The sequence below is a fragment of the Salvelinus namaycush genome, unplaced genomic scaffold (genome assembly GCF_016432855.1).
Source record: "Salvelinus namaycush isolate Seneca unplaced genomic scaffold, SaNama_1.0 Scaffold597, whole genome shotgun sequence".
NCBI lineage: Eukaryota > Metazoa > Chordata > Actinopteri > Salmoniformes > Salmonidae > Salvelinus > Salvelinus namaycush.
In genome coordinates this window covers 116,071-142,751 of record NW_024061305.1, presented here as the reverse complement: position 1 = coordinate 142,751, position 26,681 = coordinate 116,071, and the positions used below count along the sequence as shown (strand labels likewise).

At 44.1% G+C, this 26,681-nt stretch overlaps 1 protein-coding gene across 1 annotated transcript; it reads right to left on the bottom strand.

The window, feature by feature from the left end:
- Positions 1-688: 688 nt before the first annotated feature.
- On the bottom strand, positions 689-18,298 carry LOC120041968 (chemokine XC receptor 1-like). Its single transcript, XM_038986842.1, has 5 exons — positions 18,228-18,298; positions 11,522-11,663; positions 3,543-3,793; positions 1,336-1,694; positions 689-1,236 (listed from the first exon to the last, which is right to left on the bottom strand). The coding sequence occupies exons 1-5, from the start codon at positions 18,296-18,298 to the stop codon at positions 689-691; spliced, it is 1,371 nt and encodes a 456-aa protein (XP_038842770.1).
- Positions 18,299-26,681: the final 8,383 nt, after the last annotated feature.

Below are 26,681 nucleotides of genomic sequence, written 5' to 3'. Positions count from 1 at the left end.
TTAAACGTGGTATTAAACGTGGTATTAAACATAGTATTAAACGTGGTATTAAACATAGTATTAAACGTGGTATTAAACGTGGTATTAAACGTGGTATTAAACGTGGTATTAAACATAGTATTAAACGTGGTATTAAACGTGGTATTAAACGTGGTATTAAACATAGTATTAAACGTGGTATTAAACGTGGTATTAAACATAGTATTAAACATGGTATTAAACGTGGTATTAAACATAGTATTAAACGTGGTATTAAACGTGGTATTAAACATAGTATTAAACGTGGTATTAAACGTGGTATTAAACATAGTATTAAACGTGGTATTAAACGTGGTATTAAACGTGGTATTAAACGTGGTATTAAACATAGTATTAAACGTGGTATTAAACGTGGTATTAAACGTGGTATTAAACGTGGTATTAAACGTGGTATTAAACGTGGTATTAAACATAGTATTAAACGTGGTATTAAACGTGGTATTAAACGTGGTATTAAACATAGTATTAAACGTGGTATTAAACATAGTATTAAACGTGGTATTAAACATGGTATTAAACGTGGTATTAAATGGATATGATATAAACACCTCAAATAGTCTTGAGGAAAGCAAAAATGATCTGCAAATGGATAATATGAATGGAAAATAGATGTTGTTTACAGATGTTGTGTTGTTTACAGTGTTGTTATTTAAAGTGAGAACTCCCCACTGGACTGTGATGTCAGTCTGCTGCTCCTGTTCAGAACACTGAAGTTGTTGTTATTGACAACGGTAACACCATGACAACAACCCTTCAACAGTCTCTTCAGGTGGTTCCGGAACTTGACCCCAACGAACACGTAGAACAGAGGGTTGAGACAGCAGTAGGAGAACGCCAGCAGCCTGGTCACATAGAAGGAGTAGTCCAACGTGTTGCTGGTGCCACACTCCTCCCATAGTGTTGTGGATGACTCAGCACTGCCAGCATCGCCGCCATCTTGACTCTTATACACCAGCGTCCTGAGGAAGATGACCACGTTGTACGGCGCCCAGCCCACAAAGAAAACCAGGACCAGGCCGAAGACCAGCCGGGCAGTCCTCTGACTCCTCCTGTATCCTCCGCTCCTCTGGCGTCTAACCCTAACCCTGGGCCTCAGGAGGCGGACTAGAATCTGACTGTAACAGACACACACCACTAATAATGTCACTATGAACAGGATGTTCTGTTGGTAGACCCCCCACAGCCTCCAGCTGACATCTGTAACATCACAGTATCGCAGTTCACCACTAGGGGCATTAGAGTCATTAGGCCCATCAGGGTTGTTAGGGTCCAGAGGGTGTTTAAGGTCGTTAGAACCACTGATGATGACCTTGGTAAAGATAAGAGCTGGCATAGCAGCTAACAGACTGACGGTCCAGACGACCAATGATACAACAGCGCTCCAGGTGCCCTGAGAGTGGGAGGAGCCTGACAGCAGGTGAGACAGGGGGTGGAGCACGGCCAGGTAACGATGCAGCGTCATTAGGATGAGGAAGATGCCACTGCTGTAGTAGCCAGCATAGAACAGGAAGCTGACCGCCTTACAGGTGAGGTCACCGTAGCTCCAGCCATTCAGGTGATAGGAGACCCAGAAGGGGAGACCGCAGGTGAACACCAGGTCAGACAACGCCAGGTTCATCATGAACGCATTTGTCAGTGACCGAAGATGCTCGTACCTGGAAGAGAAGCAGAGACACACAACACTGTTTTAAACACCCTAAAACCCTGATGAAGACTACAGTAATAGTCCTACCCTGAAACCCTGATGAAGACTACAGTAATAGTCCTACCATGTATCCCTGATGAAGACTACAGTAATAGTCCTACCCTAAAACCCTGATGAAGACTACAGTAATAGTCCTACCCTAAAACCCTGATGAAGACTACAGTAATAGTCCTACCCTAAAACCCTGATGAAGACTACAGTAATAGTCCTACCATGTATCCCTGATGAAGACTACAGTAATAGTCCTACCCTAAAACCCTGATGAAGACTACAGTAATAGTCCTACCCTAAAACCCTGATGAAGACTACAGTAATAGTCCTACCCTAAAACCCTGATGAAGACTACAGTAATAGTCCTACCCTGAAACCCTGATGAAGACTACAGTAATAGTCCTACCCTAAAACCCTGATGAAGACTACAGTAATAGTCCTACCCTGTATCCCTGATGAAGACTACAGTAATAGTCCTACCATGTATCCCTGATGAAGACTACAGTAATAGTCCTACCCTAAAACCCTGATGAAGACTACAGTAATAGTCCTACCCTGTATCCCTGATGAAGACTACAGTAATAGTCCTACCCTGTATCCCTGATGAAGACTACAGTAATAGTCCTACCATGTATCCCTGATGAAGACTACAGTAATAGTCCTACCATGTATCCCTGATGAAGACTACAGTAATAGTCCTACCCTGTATCCCTGATGAAGACTACAGTAATAGTCCTACCCTAAAACTGTTCCTGGAGAGCTACCCTGTAGGTTTTAACTCCAACCCTTTTCCTGGAGAGCTACCCTGTAGGTTTTCACTCCAACCCTGTTCCTAGAGAGCTACCATGTAGGTTTTAACTCCAACCCTGTTGTAACTAATCTGATTCAGTTTATCAACCAGCTAATTATTACAATCAGGTGGATTAGGATTGGAGTGAAAACCTACAGGATGGTAGTTCTTCAGGAACTGGGTTAGAGCGCCCTGAACTAGGCTATAAGGCAGTGAGGACAACTCCACTCCTTCAGATAACACAGACCACTGAGGAAGACTCCACTCCTTCAGATAACACAGACCACTGAGGAAGACTCCACTCCTTCAGATAACACAGACCACTGAGGAAGACTCCACTCCTTCAGATAACACAGACCACTGAGGAAGACTCCACTCCTTCAGATAACACAGACCACTGAGGAAGACTTCACTCCTTCAGATAACACAGACCACTGAGGAAGACTCCACTCCTTCAGATAACACAGACCACTGAGGAAGACTTCACTCCTTCAGATAACACAGACCACTGAGGAAGACTCCACTCCTTCAGATAACACAGACCACTGAGGAAGACTTCACTCCTTCAGATAACACAGACCACTGAGGAAGACTCCACTCCTTCAGATAACACAGACCACTGAGGAAGACTCCACTCCTTCAGATAACACAGACCACTGAGGAAGACTCCACTCCTTCAGATAACACAGACCACTGAGGAAGACTCCACTCCTTCAGATAACACAGACCACTGAGGAAGACTCCACTCCTTCAGATAACACAGACCCCTGAGGAAGACTCCACTCCTTCAGATAACACAGACCACTGAGGAAGACTCCACTCCTTCAGATAACACAGACCACTGAGGAAGACTCCACTCCTTCAGATAACACCAACCATTAAGATTAGCACAATACTTCCTCCATCCTGTCACTAGTTACCTCGCTCTCTCAGAACAAGATGCATGACAAGAGCAGCAAGCCAAGTTAAAATGAGGAGAATATTCATTATCTATTTCTCATAATCAGACTGTCCTACCTGGCCAGAATCACCAGCACCAGCAGGTTACCCACAAGGCTTAGCACAATGACCACGGAGAGGACCATGGGTGTGACGAGGGCTCCGAACCTGACCACGTCTGTCTTGGAACAGAGTTCATTCTCGTACTCTTCGTCATAGTCGGCGCTGGCGTAGAATTCAGTGATGGCATTGGTTCCATTGCCGTAGTTGGAAGAATTGGGTCTGAATCCTTCCTCTACGGTGCTATATAGGTTCCCTGTAGGAAACCGCTGAGATTGAAGAAGTCTTAATGAGTGAGATTCCTATAAGGGGAAATAGGTTCAACTATACCCAGTAACAATGATAGCATGAAATACTAATAAATATACCATTATATTTGACCTATAATGGTATCAGTTCCTGTTTTACTAGCTCCTACAGAGTGTCTGAGTCAGTCAATCTGGGTTACTAAACGATATATCTCCATGAGAAACACAATCATATCTGTGATAAGGTGTTACAAGCTGAAGTGAACAGTAATCATGTTAAAATATACTGAACAAAAATAGATACACAACAATTTCAAAGATTTGACTGAGTTCCAGTTCATATCAGGGGCACAACTTTCACTGGGATGGGGGGTTCAAGTCCCACATTCTCAAATTGTATTTTTGTCACCCCCAGTTTTATCATTGTAATGTGATACAAAAGCTGGCAACGGTGTGCTTTAGGACCATGCGGACACCTCTGAGCGGTAGGGTAGGCTGTTTTGAGTGTTCAGCCGGTTGAGTTTAGGGCCACCCGGACACCTCTGAGCGGTAGGGTAGGCTGTTTTGAGTGTCCAGCAGGTTGAGTTTAGGGCCACCCGGACACCACGGAGCGGTAGGGTAGGCTGTTTTGAGTGTTCAGCCGGTTGAGTTTAGGGCCACCCGGACACCACAGAGTGTGCTGACAGGCTGTGTGAAAGCAAAGCTGCTGGAAGGCTGGCTGGACCAATGAGAGTTGAGCATAGTTCAATGTGTATGTGTTGCGCTCTGTCATTCGAGTTGTAAAAGCAAGCAGAGCAGGAACTGTCTACTCTTTAGTTGACTGATGTAGCTGGCAAGGTAACTGCTGTATAACTTAACAGAAAAAAACCAGTGTTTATTCGCAGTGCTGAGCTAGTATTGTAGCAGACATGTACAGTAACGTAAGCTAATGTTTCATCCCATCTCGACTGAGGTGAATGAATAAGCTATGCTAGCTAATAGCTACCACAGCCAGGTTAGCTCTAGCCTCTAGTTATCAGTCAGAATGTAATAATATCGACCTCATGTCGCTGTTGTTTGTATGAAAATAATTTCTAGCCTTTGTTTGTCGCTTTAGAAGTAAATTAACTTTGCAAGCTTGCGCCAGTTGATGTACCGTTAGAAAAAGAGTTGGCCAAAAGTTGGCTAATCAAACTAGACCTGAATCAAACTAGCCCTGAATCAAACTAGACCTGAATCACACTAGAACTGAATCACACTAGACCTGAATCAAACTAACCTGAATCAAACTACACCTGAATCAAACTACATCTGAATCAAACTACACCTGAATCACACTAGACCTGAATCAAACTAGACCTGAATCAAACTAGACCTGAATCTAACTAGACCTGAATCACACTAGACCTGAATCAAACTACACCTGAATCAAACTACACCTGAATCAAACTACACCTGAATCAAAATACACCTGAATCAAAATACACCTGAATCAAAATACACCTGAATCACACTAGACCTGAATCAAACCACACCTGAATCAAACTAGATCTGAATCAAACTACACCTGAATCAAACTACACCTGAATCACACTAGACCTGAATCACACTAGACCTGAATCAAACTACACCTGAATCACACTAGACCTGAATCACACTAGACCTGAATCAAACTACACTGAATCAAACTACACCTGAATCAAACTACACCTGAATCACACTAGACTTGAATCAAACTACACCTGAATCACACTAGACATGAATCAAACTACACCTGAATCAAACTAGATCTGAATCACACTAGACATGAATCAAACTACACCTGAATCAAACTACACCTGAATCACACTAGACATGAATCAAACTACACCTGAATCAAACTACACCTGAATCACACTAGACTTGAATCAAACTACACCTGAATCACACTAGACATGAATCAAACTACACCTGAATCAAACTAGATCTGAATCACACTAGACATGAATCAAACTACACCTGAATCAAACTACACCTGAATCACACTAGACATGAATCAAACTACACCTGAATCAAACTACACCTGAATCAAACTAGACCTGAATCAAACTACACCTGAATCAAACTACACCTGAATCACACTAGACCTGAATCACACTAGACCTGAATCAAACTACACGGAATCAAACTACACCTGAATCACACTAGACCTGAATCAAACTGCATCTGAATCAAACTACACCTGAATCAAACGACACCTGAATCAAACTACACCTGAATCACACTAGACATGAATCAAACTACACCTGAATCACACTAGACTTGAATCAAACTACACCTGAATCACACTAGACATGAATCAAACTACACCTGAATCAAACTAGATCTGAATCAACTAGATCTGAATCAAACTACACCTGAATCAAACTACACCTGAATCAAATTAGACCTGAATCACACTAGACCTGAATCACACTAGACATGAATCAAACTACACCTGAATCACACTAGACTTGAATCAAACTACACCTGAATCACACTAGACATGAATCAAACTACACCTGAATCAAACTAGATCTGAATCACACTAGACATGAATCAAACTACACCTGAATCACACTAGACTTGAATCAAACTACACCTGAATCAAACTAACCTGAATCAAACTAGATCTGAATCAAACTAGATCTGAATCAAACTAGATCTGAATCAAACTAGATCTGAATCAAAATACACCTGAATCACACTAGACATGAATCAAACTACACCTGAATCAAACTAGACCTGAATCAAACTAGACCTGAATCTAACTAGACCTGAATCACACTAGACCTGAATCACACTAGACCTGAATCAAACTACACCTGAATCAAACTACACCTGAATCAAACTACACCTGATTCAAAATACACCTGAATCAAAATACACCTGAATCACACTAGACCTGAATCAAACTAGACCTGAATCAAACCACACCTGAATCAAACTAGATCTGAATCAAACTACACCTGAATCAAACTACACCTGAATCACACTAGACCTGAATCAAACTACACCTGAATCAAACTACACCTGAATCACACTAGACCTGAATCACACTAGACCTGAATCAAACTACACTGAATCAAACTACACCTGAATCACACTAGACCTGAATCAAACTGCATCTGAATCAAACTACACCTGAATCACACTAGACTTGAATCAAACTACACCTGAATCACACTAGACATGAATCAAACTACACCTGAATCAAACTAGATCTGAATCACACTAGACATGAATCAAACTACACCTGAATCACACTAGACTTGAATCAAACTACACCTGAATCACACTAGACATGAATCAAACTACACCTGAATCAAACTAGATCTGAATCAAACTAGATCTGAATCAAACTACACCTGAATCAAACTACACCTGAATCAAATTAGACCTGAATCACACTAGACCTGAATCAAACTAGTCCTGAATCAAACTAGATCTGAATCAAACTACACCTGAATCAAACTAACCTGAATCAAACTAGATCTGAATGAAACTAGATCTGAATCAAACTAGATCTGAATCAAACTACACCTGAATCAAACTACACCTGAATCAAACTACACCTGAATCAAACTAGACCTGAATCAAACTACACCTGAATCAAACTAGATCTGAATCACATTACACCTGAATCACACTAGACCTGAATCAAACTACACCTGAATCAAAATACACCTGAATCAAACTACACCTGAATCAAACTACACCTGAATCACACTAGACCTGAATCAAACTACACCTGAATCACACTAGACCTGAATCAAACTACACCTGAATCAAACTACACCTGAATCAAACTACACCTGAATCAAACTAGACCTGAATCAAACTAGACCTGAATCAAACTAGACCTGAATCTAACTAGACCTGAATCACACTAGACCTGAATCAAACTACACCTGAATCAAACTACACCTGAATCAAACTACACCTGAATCAAAATACACCTGAATCAAAATACACCTGAATCACACTAGACCTGAATCAAACTACACCTGAATCAAACCACACCTGAATCAAACTAGATCTGAATCAAACTACACCTGAATCAAACTACACCTGAATCACACTAGACCTGAATCAAACTAGACCTGAATCAAACTGCATCTGAATCAAACTACACCTGAATCACACTAGACTTGAATCAAACTACACCTGAATCACACTAGACATGAATCAAACTACACCTGAATCAAACTAGATCTGAATCACACTAGACATGAATCAAACTACACCTGAATCAAACTACACCTGAATCACACTAGACATGAATCAAACTACACCTGAATCAAACTAGACCTGAATCAAACTAGACCTGAATCAAACTACACCTGAATCACACTAGACCTGAATCACACTAGACCTGAATCAAACTACACTGAATCAAACTACACCTGAATCACACTAGACCTGAATCAAACTGCATCTGAATCAAACTACACCTGAATCAAACGACACCTGAATTAAACTACACCTGAATCACACTAGACATGAATCAAACTACACCTGAATCACACTAGACTTGAATCAAACTACACCTGAATCACACTAGACATGAATCAAACTACACCTGAATCAAACTAGATCTGAATCAAACTAGATCTGAATCAAACTACACCTGAATCAAACTACACCTGAATCAAATTAGACCTGAATCACACTAGACCTGAATCACACTAGACATGAATCAAACTACACCTGAATCACACTAGACTTGAATCAAACTACACCTGAATCACACTAGACATGAATCAAACTACACCTGAATCAAACTAGATCTGAATCACACTAGACATGAATCAAACTACACCTGAATCACACTAGACTTGAATCAAACTACACCTGAATCACACTAGACATGAATCAAACTACACCTGAATCAAACTAGATCTGAATCAAACTAGATCTGAATCAAACTACACCTGAATCAAACTACACCTGAATCAAATTAGACCTGAATCACACTAGACCTGAATCAAACTAGATCTGAATCAAACTAGATCTGAATCAAACTACACCTGAATCAAACTACACCTGAATCAAACTAGATCTGAATCAAACTAGATCTGAATCAAACTACACCTGAATCAAACTAACCTGAATCAAACTAGATCTGAATCAAACTAGATCTGAATCAAACTACACCTGAATCAAACTACACCTGAATCAAACTACACCTGAATCAAACTACACCTGAATCAAACTACGCCTGAATCAAACTACACCTGAATCAAACTAGATCTGAATCACATTACACCTGAATCACACTAGACCTGAATCAAACTACACCTGAATCAAACTACACCTGAATCAAACTACACCTGAATCAAACTACACATGAATCACACTAGACCTGAATCAAACTACACCTGAATCACACTAGACCTGAATCAAACTACACCTGAATCAAACTACACCTGAATCAAACTACACCTGAATCAAACTAGACCTGAATCACACTAGACCTGAATCACACTAGACCTGAATCAAACTACACCTGAATCCAACATGAAACCATCAGCAAAACTATTGAAGATTGATATTCTGACGTTTCTTCAGTGCAATGTGAGTTTTATTAGTCATTATGTCAATGTAACGTTATTGATCAGTTTCTCTAGCTTATTCCCTACTTTCACAATGCCACAGTAATAAACAACTCTAATGTTACAGGCTTAAACGTCATGGTGCACAGTAGAGCTCTGGGCGGAGACCAATTTCTTCATCTACCTCCTGCACCCACCGGCTTTCTGTCCGCCTCCTACCCACTACCTCAAGGGCTGGTCCAACCCAACCGCAGTCCTACCCACTACCTCAAGGACTGGTCCAACCAAACCGCTGTCCTGCCCACAACCTCAAGAACTGGTCCAACCAAACCGCAGTCCTGCAATGTTATTTTAGGCGTATGTGAAGCAGCCAGCCATGGTCCCCGCAATTGTGCGCCCTATAGGCAATATCAAATGTACAAAAATAACTAAAGAAATAGTTTAAATTACCAGAGATTCTCACATTGTTTTACTGGGCTATATCAGTCAATATGCCTAATGTAGTTTGAAGAGAGCAGAGAGACTTGCACTTTCTCTTGAGCTATTTTTATAGCCTACCTTTTAGGAGTGGGAAGATTTTCAGACTGAGAAATATGGGTGATCAATATTTAGGCCTATTTCTAGGCAATGTAGTCAACTATAGCCTCATCATGGGCCTATTTAGGAAGTCCACTTCCTTGGAAAGATAACTGCCCCCTGCTTCTCCGCCCATGCATAGTCTATAACCTGATCTATAACCTGATCTCACAGGTATGGCTACTGAACTGGAAGCAGCAAGAATGATAATGCTACGTTTTGCCTAGGCCCAAAGGGTATAGTCTACCTTTTAGGAGGACGATTTGCAGGCAGAGACAAATAAATGGGTAATCAATACATATTGAAAATTAAATGGGTAATCAATACATATTGAAAATGAAAAGGGTAATCAATACATATTGAAAATGAAAAGGCGCAGCGCTCGCTCACCATAGTAACCTAACCTATGGTCACCATAGTAGCCTAACCTATGGTCACCATAGTAACCTAACCTATGGTCACCATAGTAGCCCAACCTATGGTCACCATAGTAGCCCAACCTATGGTCACCATAGTAGCCTAACCTATGGTCACCATAGTAACCTAACCTATGGTCACCATAGTAACCTAACCTATGGTCACCATAGTAACCTAACCTATGTGCATGTTATGCCTTTTCCTTTTCATTGATGATTAAGTTGCTGGATATTGGCGGGAACTGGAACACACTGTCGTACGCGTCGATCCAGAGCATCCCAAACATGCTCAATGGGGGACATGTCTGGTGAGTATGCAGGCCATGGAAGAACTGGGACATTTTCAGCTTCCAGGAATTGTGTACAGATCCTTGCTACATGGGGCTGTACATTATCATGCTGAAACATGAGGTGATGGTGGCGGATGAATGGCACAACGATGGACCTCAGGATCTCATCACGGTATCTCTGTGCATTCAAATTGCCATTGATAAAATGCAGTTGTGTTTGTTGTCTGTAGCTTATGCCTGCCCATACCATAACCCCACCACCACCATGGGGCACTCTGTCACAACGTTGACATCAGGAAACACTTCGGCCACACAACGCCATACACGTGGCCTGCGGTTGAGTGGCCGGTTGGACGCACTGCCAAATTCTCTAAAACAACGTTGGAGGCGGCTTATGGTAATAAAATTAACTTTCAGTTCTCTGGCAACAGCCTCTGGTGGACATTCCTGCAGTCAGCATGCTAATTGCACACTCCCTCAACTTGAGACATCTGTGGCATTGTGTTGTGACAAAACTGCACATTTTAGTGGTCTTTTATTGTCCCCAGCACAAGGTGTAATGATCATGCTGTTATATCAGCTTGTTGATATGCCACACCTGTCAGGTAGATGGATTATCTTGGTGAAGGAGAAATGCTCACTAACAGGGATGTAAACACATTTGTGCCAAAAAATTGAGAGATATAAACTTTTTGTACGTCTGGAACATTTCTGGGATCTTTAATTTCAGCTCATGAAACATTGGACCAACACTTTACATGTCGCGTTTATATTTTTGTTCAGTATATTTTTGTTCAGTATATATCAGATCTAAAATGTATATCCCTCCTCCTACCTCCATGTTGACTCCTTCAGCATCCATCTCCCTGTAGAGGTATGTAGTCCAGGACTAGGTGGTGGTAGTGATGAGCTGACCGGAACACAGAAACCTTGGAACACAGAGACCTTGGAGCACAGAAACCTTGGAACACAGAGACGTTGGAACACAGAGACGTTGGAGCACAGAGACCTTGGAGCACAGAGACCTTGGAGCACAGAGACCTTGGAGCACAGAGACCTTGGAGCACAGAGACGTTGGAGCACAGAGACCTTGGAGCACAGAGACCTTGGAGCACAGAGACCTTGGTTGTTGCTAAGTGACTACAGATGAGGATGACTGATCTGATTCCGTCTACCTGTCTCAGATACCTACTCTGACAGACTGGAACACTAGACCCTAAGAATAGACCAAAAGGCACCCTATTCCCTTTATGGTGCACTACTTAATATAGTGTACTATGGGGGCTCTGGTCAAAAGTAGTGCACCATATAGATCGTTGAGACGCACCAAGTATGGAAGTTGGAATCTGTTCCTCATAGGAACTGTATGAAAGTTGCGCCTGAAATCCAACTACAGGTTTCTGTTCCTCAGAGAAACAGACGAGACCATAAATATGACGCGTCACAAATGGTACTATATTCCCTTTAAAAGGCACTACTTTTAACCAGGCCCACATGGGCTCCCGAGTGGCGCAGCGGTCTAAGGCACTGCATCTCAGTGCTAGAGGAGTCACTACAGACCTTGGTTTGATTCCAGGCTGTATCACAGCGGTCTAAGGCACTGCATCTCAGTGCTAGAGGAGTCACTACAGACCTTGGTTTGATTCCAGGCTGTATCACAGCGGTCTAAGGCACTGCATCTCAGTGCTAGAGGCGTCACTACAGACCTTGGTTTGATTCCAGGCTGTATCACAGCGGTCTAAGGCACTGCATCTCAGTGCTAGAGGCGTCACTACAGACCTTGGTTTGATTCCAGGCTGTATCACAGCGGTCTAAGGCACTGCATCTCAGTGCTAGAGGCGTCACTACAGACCTTGGTTTGATTCCAGGCTGTATCACAGCGGTCTAAGGCACTGCATCTCAGTGCTAGAGGCGTCACTACAGACCTTGGTTTGATTCCAGGCTGTATCACAGCGGTCTAAGGCACTGCATCTCAGTGCTAGAGGCGTCACTACAGACCTTGGTTTGATTCCAGGCTGTATCACAGCGGTCTAAGGCACTGCATCTCAGTGCTAGAGGCGTCACTACAGACCTTGGTTTGATTCCAGGCTGTATCACAGCGGTCTAAGGCACTGCATCTCAGTGCTAGAGGCGTCACTACAGACCTTGGTTTGATTCCAGGCTGTATCACAGCGGTCTAAGGCACTGCATCTCAGTGCTAGAGGCGTCACTACAGACCTTGGTTTGATTCCAGGCTGTATCACAGCGGTCTAAGGCACTGCATCTCAGTGCTAGAGGCGTCACTACAGACCTTGGTTTGATTCCAGGCTGTATCACAGCGGTCTAAGGCACTGCATCTCAGTGCTAGAGGCGTCACTACAGACCTTGGTTTGATTCCAGGCTGTATCACAGCGGTCTAAGGCACTGCATCTCAGTGCCAGAGGCGTCACTACAGACCTTGGTTTGATTCCAGGCTGTATCACAGCAGTCTAAGGCACTGCATCTCAGTGCCAGAGGCGTCACTACAGACCTTGGTTTGATTCCAGGCTGTATCACAGCGGTCTAAGGCACTGCATCTCAGTGCTAGAGGCGTCACTACAGACCTTGGTTTGATTCCAGGCTGTATCACAGCGGTCTAAGGCACTGCATCTCAGTGCTAGAGGCGTCACTACAGACCTTGGTTTGATTCCAGGCTGTATCACAGCGGTCTAAGGCACTGCATCTCAGTGCTAGAGGCGTCACTACAGACCTTGGTTTGATTCCAGGCTGTATCACAGCGGTCTAAGGCACTGCATCTCAGTGCTAGAGGCGTCACTACAGACCCTGGTTAGATTCCAGGCTGTATCACAGCGGTCTAAGGCACTGCATCTCAGTGCTAGAGGAGTCACTACAGACCTTGGTTCGATTCCAGGATGTATCACAAACGGACGTGATTGGGAGTCCCCCAGTGTCGTTAGGGTTTGGCCGGGGTAGGCCGTCACTGTAAATAATCATTTGTTCTTAACTGACTTGCCTAGTTAAATAAAGATTAAATCAATGTACTGTAAAGAGAATAGTGTTTAGGCTGCACACATAGTGTGTGGAGGTTGGAGCTGAAATCCAACTAGAACACATGCAGGTATCTGTTCCTCTCAGGTGGAACGGTCCTAACAACTACAGAGGGGTACCAGGAGGATTTGGGAAAGTAAAGGTCACTAGACCACAAAGACATCTCTAATATCACTGGCTGTTGTTTTTAACCCTTTCCCTATAGATATGGAGGCCTTTCTAGAGTTCCACAGGATGTCTTCCTCTCTTCTTTTTCTATTTCCTGTTGACATTAATGACCTTCTGTTGGCTGCGGATGTCATTAAATGCTCTATCGTAGGTCTTTAAGATCTCAGGTTAAGACTATTGATCATAACATCTTTGTTGAGCTGATGAAGAGGCGGGTGGGAATCTCTGGCGTTGCCCTCGACTGGTTCAGCTCATATCTACGTGGGACCTATTTACTACGGTGTCCCTCAGGTATCAATTCTGGAAGCCCAATCCTTTTTTTCCCCCCTGTATATGCATCCCCCTGGTGACATCACCCAAAATTATAATATTCAGATTCACTGCTATGCGGATGACACGCAGCCCTATTTACCAAGTGTCAGACCAAGTGACCAAGCTATTTTATTTTATTTTTTATTTCACCTTTATTTAACCAGGTAGGCAAGTTGAGAACAAGTTCTCATTTACAATTGCGACCTGGCCAAGATAAAGCAAAGCAGTTCGACACATACAACAACACAGAGTTACACATGGAGTAAAACAAACATACAGTCAATAATACAGTAGAAAAATAAGTCTATATACAATGTGAGCAAATGAGGTGAGATAAGGGAGGTGAAGGCAAAAAAAGGCCATGGTGGCAAAGAAGATACAATATAGCAAGTAAAACACTGGAATGGTAGATTTGCAGTGGAAGAATGTGCAAAGTAGAGATAGAAATAATGGGGTGCAAAGGAGCTAAATAAATAAATACAGTAGGGGAAGAGGTAGTTGTTTGGGCTAAATTATAGATGGGCTATGTACAGGTGCAGTAATCTCTGAGCTGCTCTGACAGCTGGTGCTTAAAGCTAGTGAGGGAGATAAGTGTTTCCAGTTTCAGAGATTTTTGTAGTTCGTTCCAGTCATTGGCAGCAGAGAACTGGAAGGAGAGGCGGCCAAAGGAAGAATTGGTTTTGGGGGTGACCAGAGAGATATACCTGCTGGAGCGCGTGCTACAGGTGGGTGCTGCTATAGTCACCAGCGAGCTGAGATAAGGGGGGACTTTACCTAGCAGGGTCTTGTAGATGACCTGGAGCCAGTGGGTTTGGCGACGAGTATGAAGCGAGGGCCAGCCAACGAGAGCGTACAGGTCGCAGTGGTGGGTAGTATATGGGGTTTTGGTGACAAAACGGATGGCACTGTGGTAGACTGCATCCAATTTATTGAGTAGGGTATTGGAGGCTATTTTGTAAATGACATCACCGAAGTTGAGGATTGGGAGGATGGTCAGTTTTACAAGGGTATGTTTGGCAGCATGAGTGAAGGATGCTTTGTTGCGGAATAGGAAGCCAATTCTAGATTTAATTTGGGATTGGAGATGTTTAATGTCAGTCTGGAAGGAGAGTTTACAGTCTAACCAGACACCTAGGTATCTGTAGTTATCCACATATTCTAAGTCAGAGCCGTCCAGAGTAGTGATGTTGGACAGGCGGGCAGGTGCAGGCAGCGATCGGTTGAAGAGCATGCATTTAGTTTTACTTGTATTTAAGAGCAATTGGAGGCCATGGAAGGAGAGTTGTATGGCATTGAAGCTCGTCTGGAGGTTAGTTAACAGTGTCCAAAGGGCCAGTGGTATACAGAATAGTGTCGTCCGCGTAGAGGTGGATCAGAGACTCACCAGCAGCAAGAACGACATCATTGATGTATACAGAGAAGAGAGTCGGTCCAAGAATTGAACCCTGTGGCACCCCCATAGAGACTGCCAGAGGCCCGGACAACAGACCCTCCGATTTGACACACTAAACTCTATCAGAGAAGTAGTTGGTGAACCAGGCAAGGCAATCATTTGAGAAACCAAGGCTGTTGAGTCTGCCGATGAGGATGTGGTGATTGACAGAGTCGAAAGCCTTGGCCAGGTCAATGAAGATGGCTGCACAGTACTGTCTTATATCGATGGCGGTTATGATATCGTTTAGGACCTTGAGCGTGGCTGAGGTGCACCCATGACCAGCTCTGAAACCAGATTGCACAGCGGAGAAGGTATGGTGGGATTCGAAATGGTCGGTAATCTGTTTGTTGACTTGGCTTTCGAAAACCTTAGAAAGGCAGGGTAGGATAGATATAGGTCTGTAGCAGTTTGGGTCAAGAGTGTCCCCCCCTTTGAAGAGGGGGATGACCGCAGCTGCTTTCCAATCTTTGGGAATATCAGACGACACGAAAGAGAGGTTGAACAGGCTAGTAATAGGGGTGGCAACAATTTCAGCAGATAATTTTAGAAAGAAAGGGTCCAGATTATCTAGCCCGGCTGATTTGTAGGGGTCCAGATTTTGCAGCTCTTTCAGAACATCAGCTGACTGGATTTGGGAGAAGGAGAAATGGGGAAGGCTTGGGCGAGTAGCTGTGGGGGGTGCAGTGCTGTTGACCGGGGTAGGGGTAGCCAGGTGGAAAGCATGGCCAGCCGTATAGAAATGCTTATTGAAATTCTCAATTATAGTGGATTTATCGGTGGTGACAGTGTTTCCTAGCCTCAGAGCAGTGGGCAGCTGGGAGGAGGTGTTCTTATTCTCCATGGACTTTACAGTGTCCCATAACCTTTTTGAGTTTGTGTTGCAGGAAGCAAATTTCTGCTTGAAAAAGCTAGCCTTGGCTTTTCTAACTGCCTGTGTATATTGGTTTCTAGCTTTCCTGAAAAGTTGCATATCACGGGGGCTGTCCGATGCTAATGCAGAACGCCATAGGATGTTTTTGTGTTGGTTAAGGGCAGTCAGGTCTGGAGAGAACCAAGGGCTATATCTGTTCCTGGTTCTAAATTTCTTGAATGGGGCATGCTTATTTAAGATGGTGAGGAAGGCATTCTTAAAAAATAACCAGGCATCCTCTACTGACGGGATGAGATCAATATCCTTCCAGGATACCCCAGCCAGGTCGATTAGAAAGGCCTGCTCGCTGAAGTATTTCAGGGAGCGTTTGACAGTGATGAGTGGAGGTCGTTTGACCGCTGACCCATTACGGATGCAGGCAATGAGGCAGTGATCGCTGAGATCTTGGTTGAAAACAGCAGAGCTGTATTTAGAGGGATGGTTGGTTAGGATGATATCTATGAGGGTGCCCGTGTTTACGGCTTTGGGGTGGTACCTGGTAGGTTCATTGATAATTTGTGTGAGATTGAGGGCATCAAGCTTCGATTGTAGGATGGCTGGGGTGTTAAGCATGTCCCAGTTTAGGTCGCCTAGCAGCACGAGCTCTGAAGATAGATGGGGGGCAATCAGTTCACATATGGTGTCCAAAGCACAGCTGGGGGCAGAGGGTGGTCTATAGCAGGCGGCAACGGTGAGAGACTTGTTTTTAGAGAGGTGGATTTTTAAAAGTAGAAGTTCAAATTGTTTGGGAACAGACCTGGATAGTAAAACAGAACTCTGCAGGTTATCTTTGCAGTAGATTGCAACACCGCCCCCTTTGGCCGTTCTATCTTGTCTGAAAATCTTGTAGTTAGGGATGAAAATGTCAGAATTTTTGGTGGTCTTCCTAAGCCAGGATTCAGACACGGCTAAAACATCTGGGTTGGCAGAGTGTGCTAAAGCAGTGAACAAAACAAACTTAGGGAGGAGGCTTCTGATGTTAACATGCATGAAACCAAGGCTATTACGGTTACAGAAGTCATCAAAAGAGAGCGCCTGGGGAATAGGAGTGGAGCTAGGTACTGCAGGGCCTGGATTCACCTCTACATCACCAGAGGAACAGAGGAGGAGTAGGATAAGGGTACGGCTAAAAGCTATGAGAATTGGTCGTCTAGAACGTCTAGAACAGAGAGTAAAAGGAAGTTTCTGGGGGCGATAAAATAGCTTCAAGGAATAATGTACAGACAAAGGTATGGTAGGATGTGAATACAGTGGAGGTAAACCTAGGTATTGAGTGATGATGAGAGAGATATTGTCTCTAGAAACATCATTGAAACCAGGTGATGTCATCGCATATGTGGGTGGTGGAACTGAAAGGTTGGATATGGTATAGTGAACAGGGCTAGAGGCTCTACAGTGAAATAAGCCAATAAACACTAACCAGAACAGCAATGGACAAGGCATATTGACATTAAGGACAGGCATGCTTAATCGAGTGATCATAAGGGTCCAGTGAGTAGAGGTTGGTTGGGGTCACGGCGATTCAGACAGCTAGCCGGGCCATCGGTAGCAAGCTAGCATAGAATGGAGGTCTACACCTCATGCGTTTCCGTCGGTAGATTAGTGGGGTTCCGTGTGGTAGAGGGGATCAATCCAATTGGCAAAATAGATATAGTTATAGTGACCCAAGAAAAAATTGTCCGATAGACTTATTCAGATAGCAGCCGATAAGACAGCTAACGATTAGCGGGCCGCAGATGGGCGTTCAGGTAACTGCGCTACGGAGGTACCAGTTGGATAACTCCCTCGGGCAGATAACGTCGGTAGGTCCAGTCATGAAGGCTCGGTGGGGGCTCCGCATCGGCAGTAAAACGGGTCCGGATAATTGATGTTTGCTCCGGGATCGACGTAAGCCAATAGTCACACGGGTAGCAGCTAGCTAGCTGCGAAATACAGGTGTAAATGTCCAGAGCTTGCAGTTGAAATCCAGGGATATGGAGAAAAATAGGTCCGGTATGTTCTGGTCTGAGTCGCGTTGTACAAAAGTGGCGATAGATTTTCGAGCTAAAGGAATAGCTGATGACCACAAACCGTGGTTAGCTGAAATACTAACGTTAGCCAGTAAACTGGCTAGCTTCTGGGTAGCTTCTGGGTAGCTTCTGGGTAGCTTCTGGTTAGCTTCTGGTTAGCTTCTGGCTAGCTTCTGGTTAGCTTCTGGCTAGCTTCTATTGTGGATTTCAGATTTGAGGTAAATAATACTTTTTTTTTTTAATTGGTGAGGCGGGTTGCAGGAAAGTGTTTTGAAGTTTTTGGAAAATAAAATATATAAAAGATATGCGAAGAAAGGTGTAAATATATATATATACGGGACACGACAAGACGAGGACAAAAAGACGTCTGACTGCTATGCCATCTTGGACGAATTGGAAACCCTAGGGTAGCTACCCTTCACAAGTGGCTTGCTGACATCAAATGATGGATGTCTGACCATTTTCTCCAGCTCAATGATTTTTTTTAAATCTGAGGTTGTATTTGGCCCCCCACCTTGCTAGAAATCAGATTGTGGATAACCTTGGTCATTTGTCCACCAATGTAAAGCCTAAGGCCAGAAACCTTGGCGTCTTCTTTGACCCTGACAACCTCCAGCTGCATGTAAAGAAGGTTGTCCAGTGCTGCTTTTATCATCCGAGAAAATATGGCTAAAGTCCAGTATTTTATCTCAGTCACTGATCTGGAGAAACGTTCTTTCCTCACGTCTCGATGACTGTAACTCTTTGTATACATGTCTCAGTCAGAAAGACTCCCTCTGGAGAAACGTTCTTTCCTCACGTCTCGATGACTGTAACTCTTTGTATACATGTCTCAGTCAGAAAGACTCCCTCTGGAGAAACGTTCTTTCCTCACGTCTCGATGACTGTAACTCTTTGTATACATGTCTCAGTCAGAAAGACTCCCTCTGGAGAAACGTTCTTTCCTCACGTCTCGATGACTGTAACTCTTTGTATACATGTCTCAGTCAGAAAGACTCCCTCTGGAGAAACGTTCTTTCCTCACGTCTCGATGACTGTAACTCTGTGTATACATGTCTCAGTCAGAAAGACTCCCTCTGGAGAAACGTTCTTTCCTCACGTCTCGATGACTGTAACTCTGTGTATACATGTCTCAGTCAGAAAGACTCCCTCTGGAGAAACGTTCTTTCCTCACGTCTCGATGACTGTAACTCTGTGTATACATGTCTCAGTCAGAAAGACTCCCTCTGGAGAAACGTTCTTTCCTCACGTCTCGATGACTGTAACTCTGTGTATACATGTCTCAGTCAGAAAGACTCCATCTGGAGTTAGTTCAGAACTCTGCAGCGCTGCTTTTAACAGGCAACAGGAAATGGAGTCATATATAGTGTGTTTTGATAATATTCATTATTATATTATTCTGCCTTTAGTTGTGTTTGTTTCTCTCCTTCAAATGTTTTCAAATCCTGTCCAGAGAGGAAGAGGTGAAGGGAGACGGTTTACTTTGTCCAGAGCGGAAGAGGGGAGGTGAGAGGGTTTACTCTGTCCAGAGAGGAAGAGGTGGAGGGAGAGGGTTTACTCTGTCCAGAGAGGAAGAGGTGAAGGGAGAGGGTTTACTCTGTCCAGAGAGGAAGAGGTGAAGGGAGAGGGTTTACTCTGTCCAGAGAGGTCAGGGGAGGTGAGAGGGTTTACTCTGTCAAGAGAGGAAGAGGTGGAGGGAGAGGGTTTACTCTGTCCAGAGAGGAAGAGGTGGAGGGAGAGGGTTTACTCTGTCCAGAGAGGAAGAGGTGGAGGTAGAGGGTTTACTCTGTCCAGAGAGGAAGAGGTGAAGGGAGAGGGTTTACTCTGTCCAGAGAGGAAGAGGTGAAGGGAGAGGGTTTACTCTGTCCAGAGAGGAAGAGGTGAAGGGAGACGGTTTACTCTGTCCAGAGAGGAAGAGGTGGAGGGAGACGGTTTACTCTGTCCAGCGAGGAAGAGGTGGAGGGAGAGGGTTTACTCTGTCCAGAGAGGAAGAGGTGAAGGGAGAGGGTTTACTCTGTCCAGAGAGGAAGAGGTGGAGGTAGAGGGTTTACTCTGTCCAGAGAGGAAGAGGTGGAGGGAGAGGGTTTACTCTGTCCAGAGAGGAAGAGGTGAAGGGAGAGGGTTTACTCTGTCCAGAGAGGAAGAGGTGGAGGGAGAGGGTTTACTCTGTCCAGAGAGGAAGAGGTGGAGGTAGAGGGTTTACTCTGTCCAGAGAGGAAGAGGTGAAGGGAGAGGGTTTACTCTGTCCAGAGAGGAAGAGGTGAAGGGAGAGGGTTTACTCTGTCCAGAGAGGAAGAGGTGAAGGGAGACGGTTTACTCTGTCCAGAGAGGAAGAGGTGGAGGGAGAGGGTTTACTCTGTCCAGAGAGAGGTGAGGGGAGGTGAGAGGGTTTACTCTGTCCAGAGAGAGGTGAGGGGAGGTGAGAGGGTTTACTCTGTCCAGAGAGGAAGAGGTGGAGGGAGAGGGTTTACTCTGTCCAGAGAGAGGTGAGGGGAGGTGAGAGGGTTTACTCTGTCCAGAGAGGAAGAGGTGAAGGGAGAGGGTTTACTCTGTCCAGAGAGGAAGAGGTGGAGGGAGAGGGTTTACTCTGTCCAGAGAGGAAGAGGTGAAGGGAGACGGTTTACTCTGTCCAGAGAGGAAGAGGTGAAGGGAGACGGTTTACTCTGTCCAGAGAGAGGTGAGGGGAGGTGAGAGGGTTTACTCTGTCCAGAGAGAGGTGAGGGGAGGTGAGAGGGTTTACTCTGTCCAGAGAGGAAGAGGTGAAGGGAGAGGGTTTACTCTGTCCAGAGAGGAAGAGGTGGAGGGAGAGGGTTTACTCTGTCCAGAGAGGAAGAGGTGAAGGGAGACGGTTTACTCTGTCCAGAGAGGAAGAGGTGAAGGGAGACGGTTTACTCTGTCCAGAGAGGAAGAGGTGGAGGGTGAGGGTTTACTCTGTCCAGAGAGGAAGAGGTGGAGGGAGAGGGTTTACTCTGTCCAGAGAGAGGTGAGGGGAGGTGAGAGGGTTTACTCTGTCCAGAGAGGAAGAGGTGGAGGGAGAGGGTTTACTCTGTCCAGAGAGGAAGAGGTGGAGGGAGAGGGTTTACTCTGTCCAGAGAGAAAGAGGTGGAGGGAGAGGGTTTACTCTGTCCAGAGAGGAAGAGATGAGGGGAGAGAGTTTACTCTGTCCAGAGAGGAAGAGGTGGAGGGAGAGGGTTTACTCTGTCCAGAGAGGAAGAGGTGAAAGGGAGAGGGTTTATTCGGTCCAGAGAGGAAGAGATGAGGGGAGGAGTTTATTCCATCCAAAATATGTCCATGAAAAAAAGCCGGAAAAGTTAGGAATTTGAGAGAATGTCCAAAAATGTGTATTGCTAATTTGCTATGTGAGGATTATCTGAACAAATCAAATGAAATCAAATTTTATTAGTCACATGCGCGGAATACAACATGTGTAGATCTTACAGTGAAATGCTTACTTACGAGCCCCTAACCATAAAATACAAATACAAAATAAGAAATAAAAGTAACAAGTCATTAAATTGGAGCAGTAAAATAACAAAAGTGAGTCTATATACAGGGTGTTACGGTACAGAGTCAATGTGGAGGCTATATACAGGGTGTTAGGGTACAGAGTCAATGTGGAGGCTATATACAGTGGGGTACCGGTACAGAGTCAATGTGGAGGCTATATACAGGGGGTACCAGTACAGAGTCAATGTGGAGGCTATATACAGGGTGTTACGGTACAGAGTCAATGTGGAGGCTATATACAGGGTGTACCGGTACAGAGTCAATGTGGAGGCTATATACAGGGTGTTACGGTACAGAGTCAATGTGGAGGCTATATACAGGGTGTTACGGTACAGAGTCAATGTGGAGGCTATATACAGGGTGTTACGGTACAGAGTCAATGTGGAGGCTATATACAGGGTGTTAGGGTACAGAGTCAATGTGGAGGCTATATACAGGGTGTTACGGTACAGAGTCAATGTGGAGGCTATATACAGGGTGTTACGGTACAGAGTCAATGTGGAGGCTATATACAGGGTGTTACGGTACAGAGTCAATGTGGAGGCTATATACAGGGGGTACCGGTACAGAGTCAATGTGGAGGCTATATACAGGAGGTACCGGTACAGAGTCAATGTGGAGGCTATATACAGGGTGTTATGGTACAGAGTCAATGTGGTACCCTCTCTGTACCCTACACTCTGTACCGGTACCCCCTGTATATAGCCTCCACATTGACTCTGTACCGTGTCGTGTCTTCGAAAGAATATTTATAGAGCTGTTATCTTCCGAATAAACTCTTAAAGATTTTGTAATAGTTTACATCCATAGCAGTCAACATTAATCGTCATCTTATTCAGTCTCATCTGAAAGTTGTAAATCCTTGGTTATCTGCAAGAATCCTGGCTAACAAGTTGAATCAGCAATACAAAATTGGGTTTAATTATTTATTTACTAAATACCTAACTAATCACACAGAATCACACATACACAATTAAATCATAACTTGATTACAAATTGCCGTCATAAAGGAAAACGTCCCTAGCGGGCGGAATAGATATGACAGCTTGTTACACAAAGGAAAGGGGCTGGGTTTTAGTGAAAGAGCGGGAGACTGGAACAGAGGCGAAGCTGTGCTATCGTAAATACAGTATCTTATGCATTCTAAATTACCGCCCATTTGGAAAAGGAAAATGCAATAAATATTTACTCTGAGCTGCGCTTCAGTAGGTTGGTGGTAGATGGAAGACCGTGTTGCCAAACCGAGTCCTCTGTCCTTTGAAGAATGTCTCTGGTGGTCACTGGATACGTGTAGTAACGTCGTTGTGTAGTAGACGGGATACTCTGACTGTCCTTCCTAACCTGCGTTTGTAGCAGCTGTTGCTAACTCAACGGCTAGGAGGTATCACTTCTGTAGTGAATACGAGTTCAAAGTTCATACCATTCACAACCAAAGTTCATGCTGATGTTGGCTTAGTTCTGTAGTTATTATCTGAACCACTCTGACATGGGATCGTCACCCTCATCTCCTCGGAACAGAAGGTTATATTTTTGTCAATGGCTTTATATAGTGGAGGGAGAGGGGTGTGTCTGAAAAGTTTGTAACCCATATCTCTTCACAGGGGCGGGCCACTGGTTGAGCAGAGGCCCAAACTTATGAAAACCCAAATCTCTCATTTGGAAGCTAAAATTACATTTAATCTCTTCACAAATAATGTCATATTCAAACATTTGAATTAAACAACAATTCCATGTGAATCCGATACCTCTGATGTTTAGACTTTCCACAGTAGAGTTTATGTCATTCTATCATTGATGAGAATGTGTCAGAGGGCAACCGAACTGACATAATATACCTTAAGTACCACCGCATATGTTCAGTTGGTTGGATTACCAGAATATAGTTCATTTCCCCCCAACTTCTGATGTTCCCAGAATCTCTATGTTAACCAAAGGGGCTTTCTAATGTCACATCAGTAGGGAAGAGGAACGGGGGAGGGGGGAAAGAGGTATTTATGACTGTCATAAACCTACCCCCAGGCCAACGTCATGACAGTCCCCCCATGTTGGGTTCAATCTTGCGATTAACCTGCATGTTGCAAACCAACATAAAAATGACCGTTGGTTGTCCTGGTTGTGGACCATCATTGTGGTCCCCACCTGGTGGTCGACCCGGGTAGGGTTTCTGCGAATGAAGTCCTCTCCATGGCTGGACAGCAGATGTCCAGTTGGTGATCGCTGTTGCAGTCCCCCCTCTGGTGTGGTCGACCCGGGTAGGGTGTCTGCACATGAAGAAGTCTGCTCCATGGCTGGGCAGCGGGGGTCCGGATTGGGATCGCCGTTCCGGACCTGTCGTCTGGTCGTCCAGACTGGAAGATCTGGGCAGTAACTTAGGCAGATGTTAACAACGCACACACACTCATGAAATATATCATTACATTTCCTCCCAAATGAGCGGCGTTGTGGCACTAACTGATGGTTGTATGGGGAAGTTGTTTATGGCTCTATCACTTTCTACATGCTGAAGAAAATGAAACAAAATGAATGAAAGCATAAACAAAACAAAATATAGTTATGCCACCTTAACCATCTAATTGGACTGTATTCTATCTACGTCCATGGTCTTGGCAAAATGACCCTATCATGGCATTGTCTAATGCAGGGGTGGGCAAACTTTTTGACTCGCGGGCCACAATGGGTTCTAAAATTTGACAGAGGGGCCGGGCCAGGAGCATTTGGAGGGAGTGTTTGGGCCGGATATACTAAAGCATTAAATGTAGTGTGTGCAAACCTCATAGCACAGTAAGAACACTACAACCCAATTTATTAACTGTCTTTCAAATGTGAAAAATAGCCCTTATCAGTTAATAAATTTGTCTCAAGGAATATGCAAGATATGGCATTTACATACTATTTCGCCGCCCGTTCTTGTGTTGACTGCTTGCTAGCATAGTTTGCATGCTTCGTGGCAAAGTGACGGCTGATATTGTACTCTTTGAAAACCGCAACAGCTTCTTGGCATATCAGACATACAGCCGTTGATCGGACTTCAGTGAAGAAGTATTTTGTTGTCCACTCCTTATTAAACACTCGGCATTCGCTGTCCACTTTCCTTCTCTTTGGTCCGCTCATTTTCACAGAAGGGCTTAATGGTGACGTGAAACGAAGTGAAAATTAAAGTGAAATAAAGAGAAATACGCGCCACTCCAACAACGGTCAATGTGTTTTGAGTGCGCCATCTATTGGGGAAACGTGGGCATTGCAGGGAAAGGGGAAAAAAAGGAGGTTTTTACTATAATTTGGACAAGTTCGGCGGGCCGGATTAAAAAGCCTAACGGGCCGTATGTGGCCCGCGGGCCGTAGTTTGCCCATGTCTGGTCTAATGTCATATCTAGGGCTCTTCTAATTTGCGGGGTGTTGGTTAGGGTACTATCCTAAGTTGATAACTATATGATACGTCTACAGCTGTAAGGCACTAGTTTTGGGCAGTCTACAGGGATGACCTATGGACTTCTGAGAAGAAAACTGGTGAGTGCTGTAGCTGTAGAGTTAAAGGCCTCAAAATAAATGTTCAACTTTACTAAGGCTGGTATTTTGCTCAGACCCTTAAGTGATCCTAGCATAAATCCTAATTGGATGTTCCGTTGTACATGTGCGTTTATGCTTACGCAAGCACACATGTCAAGGGAAGGAAACCAAGTATCCTGGCAGATTACAACTTGTTCAGAATGAGTCTGACGTAGTCAGGTAATTTTCAGGTCAATGCCTGGAGGTCAGTCAGAATTGGTGTCGAGGGAGTCTGTGTGATTAGTTAGGTATTTAGTAAATAAATAATTAAACCCAATTTTGTATTGCTGATTCAACTTGTTAGCCAGGATTCTTGCAGATAACCAAGGATTTACAACTTTCAGATGAGACTGAATAAGATGACAATTAATGTTGACTGCTATGGATGTAAAATATTAATAAATCTTTAAGAGTTTATTCGGAAGATAACAGCTCTATAAATATTCTTTCGTGGTGTCCGTCTCTAGTTAATTCATATTTACATGATTAGTTCAATAAGGTAATATTAATTACGGAGAAAATTATTTTATAGAATAGCATGTCATAGCAATTAATCCGGCAAAGCCAAAGACACGACAACCGTAACACCCTGTATATAGCCTCCACATTGACTCTGTACCGTAACACCCTGTATATAGCCTCCACTTTGACTCTGTACCGTAACACCCTGTATATAGTCTCCACATTGACTCTGTACCGTAACACCCTGTATATAGCCTCCACATTGACTCTGTACCGTAACACCCGGTATATAGCCTCCACATTGACTCTGTACCATAACACCCTGTATATAGCCTCCACATTGACTCTGTACCGATACCCCCTGTATATAGCCTCCACATTGACTCTGTACCGTAACACCCTGTATATAGCCTCCACATTGACTCTGTACCGGTACCCCCTGTATATAGCCTCCACATTGACTCTGTACCGGTACCCCCTGTATATAGCCTCCACATTGACTCTGTACCGGTACCCCCTGTATATAGCCCCCACATTGACTCTGTACCGTAACACCCTGTATATAGCCTCCACATTGACTCTGTACCGTTACCCCCTGTATATAGTCTCCACATTGACTCTGTACCGTAACACCCTGTATATAGTCTCCACATTGACTCTGTACCGGTACCCCCTGTATATAGTCTCCACATTGACTCT

Excerpts from the sequence above, each read along its gene's own strand:
- LOC120041968 (XM_038986842.1), bottom strand. The coding sequence starts at position 18,298 with ATGCGGAGCCCCCACCGAGCCTTCATGACTGGACCTACCGACGTTATC. Across the intron at positions 11,664-18,227 it reads CCGAGGGAGTTATCCAACTG|GTCTCTGTGCTCCAAGGTCT; the intron begins GTACCTCCGTAG and ends CTGTGCTCCAAG. Across the intron at positions 3,794-11,521 it reads TCCAAGGTTTCTGTGTTCCG|CGGTTTCCTACAGGGAACCT; the intron begins GTCAGCTCATCA and ends CTTCAATCTCAG.